Source organism: Oryctolagus cuniculus, chromosome 13 (assembly GCF_051225735.1).
Source record: "Oryctolagus cuniculus isolate XC-2025 breed Fujian yellow rabbit chromosome 13, ASM5122573v1, whole genome shotgun sequence".
NCBI lineage: Eukaryota > Metazoa > Chordata > Mammalia > Lagomorpha > Leporidae > Oryctolagus > Oryctolagus cuniculus.
This window is the reverse complement of record NC_142879.1, coordinates 60,251,501-60,257,500: the sequence shown is the minus strand read 5'-3', so window position 1 is coordinate 60,257,500 and position 6,000 is coordinate 60,251,501. Positions and strand designations below refer to the sequence as shown.

General features: G+C 36.5%; 1 protein-coding gene across 8 annotated transcripts in view; it reads left to right on the top strand.

Annotated features, from left to right (window-relative positions):
* RYR2 (ryanodine receptor 2) overlaps positions 1–6,000 on the top strand; it is a 772,754-nt gene that overhangs the window by 538,522 nt on the left and 228,232 nt on the right. For all 8 annotated transcript variants that reach the window (NM_001082757.1, XM_089311247.1, XM_089311246.1 and 5 more), the window contains 3 exon segments: positions 3,803–4,011; positions 4,806–5,158; positions 5,750–5,864. In NM_001082757.1, coding sequence (NP_001076226.1) covers positions 3,803–4,011; positions 4,806–5,158; positions 5,750–5,864 — 677 coding nt within the window.

The window sequence follows — 6,000 nt, the reverse complement described above, 5'->3', positions numbered from 1 at the left end:
TAATGAAAATATACATATATTCCTGCCACTCAGAGAAGAATTTTTAATATATTTCCCTACCACTTGAAGCAAGATATTATAAAAATAATTTTCCCTAATCTCTTTTTAACTTAATGTTGTAAAATTGTGTAAAGGTGTAACAACATTTTATTTATTTTAAGATTTTTTTATTTGTTTAAAAGGCCGTTACAGAGGGAGGAGGGACACAGAGAGTGAGATCCACTGGTTCACTCCCCAGATGACCACAATGGCCAGGGCTGGGCCAGGCCAAAGCCAGAAGCCAAGAGCTTCATCTGGGTCCCTTATGTGGGTGTAGGGGCCCAAGTACTTGGGCCATCACCTGCTGCTTTCCTAGATTCATTAGCAAGGAGCTGAATCAGAAGTAGAGCAACCGTGACATGAACTGGTACCCATATGGGATGCTGGTGTTGCAGGTGGCAGCATAACCTGCTATACCACAACATTGGCCCCAACCTTTAAACATTTCTAAATCTTCCAAATGTCTTATTTTGGGGATGCCAGTCCTTCAGAAAAGTTCAGGAATAGTACAGTATCACTGTTATACCTTTCACCTGGAAGGTCAGTTGTTTTTATTTTGTCATGGTAGTTCTCTCTCTCTACCATTTTATTTTGGTAACCCTAAAGATTATTTTTAATGGTTGCTTGTATGTAATCTTCTGTATGTGATGTAGCTAACCATTCTCCGGTTAAGGAGAGATTAGTTTCTTCTTCTTCTTCTTCTTTTTTTTTTTTTTTTCAAACTTAAAATTAGTTTAATGAGCAGCCATTCTAGACATATGCATGATTTCACTTTAAAACCATGACCCTATGGATGGCTGTTACTGAAAAAAGGATTAAAGTTTAGAGAATTCAAATAACTTTCTGAAGGCCAAAAAGCTAGTATGGTAGAGCTAAGACTAGAATCTGGGGCTGTTGGACTCTGAACTCTGTTTTTCAATCACTTCTTTAGTACTGCTTGTCTGCCATTTTCTTAGATGGAAACTCTACAGCAAAACCTCCCTGCCTCTTGCCCCGTCCCTCTCTGCTGTTGCTGCTCCCCATCAGATTAGATGGATAACAGATTCTTTTGGGATCACTTCTTTACTCATATTTCTGCCCCTTTGTAGACTGTGAACGCTTTTGGCAGGGCCTGGCACATGGTAGCTGCTCCATAAATAATTATACGATAAAGAAACAAATGGTTAAAATTTCTTAATGCTTATTAATAAATTGTTCTATATAAATGTAGTTCTAGTTAAATTTGATTACTAGGATTTCTCATCCTGAGCTCAATGCAAACCAAGTTTCAGTGTTAGGACTTGAAGAACATGCTGTTTGTGCTATTTTATAGCCACATCATTTGTATACATTTCTTTATGAGGAACATGTATATCCTATTTTTAAATGGAAGCTGCAGTTTGTTTTAATAATAAAACACATATTCATGGAAGAAAATGTGTTGAATTGAGAAACAGAAAAACAAACAACAGTGTTAAAAATCCTACCACTGAAATTTTTTAATGAAAAAATTGTTCATTTCATCTTTGTTCCACCAACTAATATTTACTGTGAAAACTTTCATATATATTAATAAACTTTTGGAAACTTATTTTCAAAGGCTAAATAATATCCCATTTCATACAAAAATAAGTATCTTTATTATCAAAATAATATTCTGGAATTGTAAACATAACTGTAGTAAATAGTTATCATAAATCTTTGTGCCTGTCACTAGTCACTTACAGAAAAGTTCAGATTAAGATAAAAAATACTCAAAGGTATATAATGCAGATATAGTTGTTCAATAATGTCACCTGTAGGCTGGGAACTCCTATAAATAAAATGATTAGAAGAAATAGATGTTTGCTACCTGAAGAGATGTTTTTGTCTTGGTATCCCCTATGTGACCTCAAATGGATTCTGGATTTGCCAGTTCTTTTGTATTTATCCAGTCTTTTTATTTGATTGCATAGGGAACACTTATTTAAAACAACTTTCCTTGACTGCTGCTTTAGGGGTTGACAGATGCAGAAGCAGCTGCAGTTTTCTTAATTTTAACTAGAAACTCATCATTCACACTTCTCTGAGCGCAGCTGGATAGGTTTTTTTTTTTTTTCCTCCTGGATGTCTGCATTGTTTTATAACCATTTGTCTGAATTGATATTGATGAATACAAACTGGGTGGAATCATTATGAACTTTGGATATAATGTTTTTCATCTTGTGATATGTTAGGGCCATATATTGATTTCACTCCCACTAATTTCAACAAGGAAAGATGATAAGAAGTCAGTGCAATGCTTTTGAAAGTTGTTTGTTTATTCTTAAGACTCACCACTATTTTTTTTAAATCTACAAGTTAGATTCTCTAATTCTAACTTGTAGTCTGTGTTCCAGTAATTACTTTGTTGGGGTGTCTACTTACACATTTGAGTCAAACATTAGAAAAAGAAATGCAGAGGATGTAAATAGCCTAACCATATCAGTTCATTTCCTTGTCAAAAAATATACCTCATCACCTTGACATTTGGTTCCAAAGAACTCCAAAAAACAATTCATAGAGTTAATACAGGAGCACTTTAAAAAATCTTGTAGGAAATGATGTTAAACTAAGTTTATTTTCCTACAAACATTTTTGAAATGCATGCATAGTTTTTTCATAATATGCATTTTCATGAACTTTTATAGACCCCTTATATTGTTTTCCCTTTTAATTGAAGAGTAAAAATGTTTGCTAATTCTACCACCCATCAGATTAGTTACTGAGAAATTTAATTGGTTTTTGTCCTGCTGCTCACTACTATCACATGTATGTGCATATACAGATACATTTATCTATAACATATATCATGTGTCTTATATATTTTCCCATACTTAAATCTGGTTTATTCCAGAATAAAAAGGAGGCAAAATCCTCTTCAAGGATCAAAGGCAGATTCAATGGATGGCACCGTTTTCAGTGTTTGCCCCTAGTCCTCTTTCCTTGAGTTATGTATGCAGAAATCTATAGCTCAACCTTCCTCTAGTGCTTGTCTTCCAAGTGCTTTAGCTACATGGAAGAGCAGGGCAGGAGGAACACCATGGGGCAAGAGGAAATGCAGTTCTCAGTGCTTACCTCTTCTCTTCCCCTTTCTGAGAGAGCGGCATGCAGCCCTGATGAAGGAGGCTGTCAGGTAGAGGTCCCCTTCTAGGACTGGTCACTCCAGGATTCCTGTAGTGGCCAGGGGACCCTTAGCAGTTATCTCATTTTACAGAAGTCCAAGATAAGAGAAGGGAATTCTACAGAGCCTACAGCTAGTCAATCCTGATGCCATGATCAAATACTGGTCTTCTTGCCTTTACATTTAATATTTAATGTTAGGGTTCATTTTACTCATTTATTTATTTTTAAAGAGTGAGAAATACACACACGCACAGAGGTCTTTCATCAGCTGGTTCACCTCCAAGTAGCTACATACTGCCAGGCCAGACAGAAGCCAGGAGCCAGGAGCTTCTTCTGGGTCTCCCACATGGGTTCAGGGGCCCAAGAACTTGAGTCATCATCTGCTGCTTTCCTAGACACATTAGCAAGGAGCTGAAATGGAAGTGAAGCCACCAGTACCCATATTGGTTGCTGGTACTGCATTTGGCAGCTTTACCCGCTACACCACTCTGCTGGCCCAGTTAGGGTTCATTCACTGTTATTTTCATGGTAAGGTAATAACTTTCACATACAGTCCTGGAGCAGATTGTTTGATAGTTCTGTCACAACATGATTTCCTATTAATGATACTGAAGCCTTTGATTTTGATTTTTCTTCCCAGGATTCATACCTGTGTGTAGCCTTGGTGTGGCTCAAGTGGGCAGGATGAACTTCGGGAAAGATGTCAGCACCTTGAAATATTTCACCATCTGTGGCTTACAAGAGGGCTATGAGCCATTTGCTGTGAATACAAATCGGGACATCACTATGTGGTTAAGCAAGAGGCTTCCTCAATTTCTCCAAGTTCCATCAAACCATGAACATATAGAGGTTGGCTTTTGCTTTAAAACAGATCATTTTAAAAAACAGGAGTAGCAAATCTTTATACATGAGAGTACTGTGTTGGACAGTTACTGTAATTTATTTAAAATGGCAACCCTGAAATGATAGCAGTGAATTCCAAGCAAAGGTTTTGCCTCTCAAATTAGGAACTTTACCTGTAGTATTATACTGGTACAGAATCTTTTTATTCATAGGTATTGTCAGACTGAATCTGAATTTGTACAGTTATAACATGAATTTCCCAAACCACCTTTAAAGCTAGAAGAACTCCATAAATATATTATTTTGGTATCCTAAGGGCATTGATTCCAGTACCACCCATCCCCTATCCAAAAATCCCTTTATAAAATTGTATAGTATTTGCATTTATGTTTGTACATAAAATGAATGCAAATCCTCCCATATACTTTATATCATTTCTAAATTATTTGCAATGCTTAATAGTATATAAACAGATACTTTACTATATTGTTTAGGAAGTCATGACAAGGAAAAAAAATCCTGTACATGGTCATTACAGATGCCATTTCCCCTTCCCCCAAATATTCTTTGATCACAATTGGTTGAATCTGTGGAAGTGGGACCCATGCAGATAGAGGAATGACAATATGGGTATAGCCAAGACACTGATGCTCTCATGTTTAGTCACCTCTTACAAAGTGATGTCATGTGTAACCTGTTTGAGGGATTGTAAAACCATGACAGGCATTGGTCATCTTTAGAATCAGGAAATTGGTAAAGGTAATGAGAATAAAGAAAATTTCTGTTTCTTTATTTACTAGGTGACTAGAATAGATGGCACCATAGACAGTTCTCCATGTTTGAAGGTCACTCAGAAGTCTTTTGGTTCTCAGAACAGCAACACCGATATCATGTTTTATCGTCTGAGCATGCCCATTGAGTGTGCAGAGGTCTTCTCCAAGACGGTGCCTGGAGGGCTACCTGGTGCTGGCCTCTTTGGGCCCAAGAATGATCTGGAGGATTACGATGCAGATTCTGACTTTGAGGTTCTAATGAAGACAGCTCATGGTCATCTGGTACCTGATCGTGTTGACAAAGATAAAGAAACTACAAAAGCAGAATTTAATAACCACAAAGATTATGCTCAGGAAAAGCCTTCTCGTCTGAAGCAAAGGTTATTCATAGATATAGCATGTTTTAAATATGTAGTTTTTGTGTAAGGAGGGTTATAGTACAGGGTAATGGTTGATTTGTTCCTCCTTTTTTTTTATTTGTGCAAAGATTTTAAAAGGAAAAATAAAGCAATCCATTGGTTATCTGATTTGTCAGTACAGATATAATATATGCACAGTTACTCTTTAAAATGTGTACAAGTATATTCTGCATTGAAACTTAAGGAGTGTTCTCTATAAAATAATATTTTGTATGGCGAAGAATGCAAATTGATTCAGCTTCCTTTCTTAAACTGTGTCAGGGTTTCTCTCCCTCAGCAGTGTCAATACTTTGGGTCAGATAATTCTTTTTTGTTGGAACTTTATTGGGTATAGAAGGCTGTTTAGTCACATCCTTGGAGCCCCACCCCTTAGAAACCAATAGCAGTGCATCCCTCTACTTGTGACAATTAAAAATATCTCCAGATATTTCCAGATTCAACCTGGGGAGTAAAATCACCCAGTTGAAGACCACTTCATTGATTATATGCTCACATTTGAAGTAGCCAGAACCTTTTAATGATACTTATTCCTAGTTCTCTAATATATTTCAGATTTTTGCTTAGAAGGACAAAGCCAGATTACAGCACAAGCCATTCTGCAAGACTCACAGAAGATGTCCTGGCTGATGACCGGGATGACTATGATTTCTTGATGCAAACGTCCACGGTATGAGGTTACAGCTTTTGTCATTTATTTATACTTGTCAATAACTGTGCTTTAGTATACTTTGATTCATTGTATTTAGCAATAGTATTTTAAAGCTAATTATTCACCTATATGTTTAGATATATTTTTGAATTGA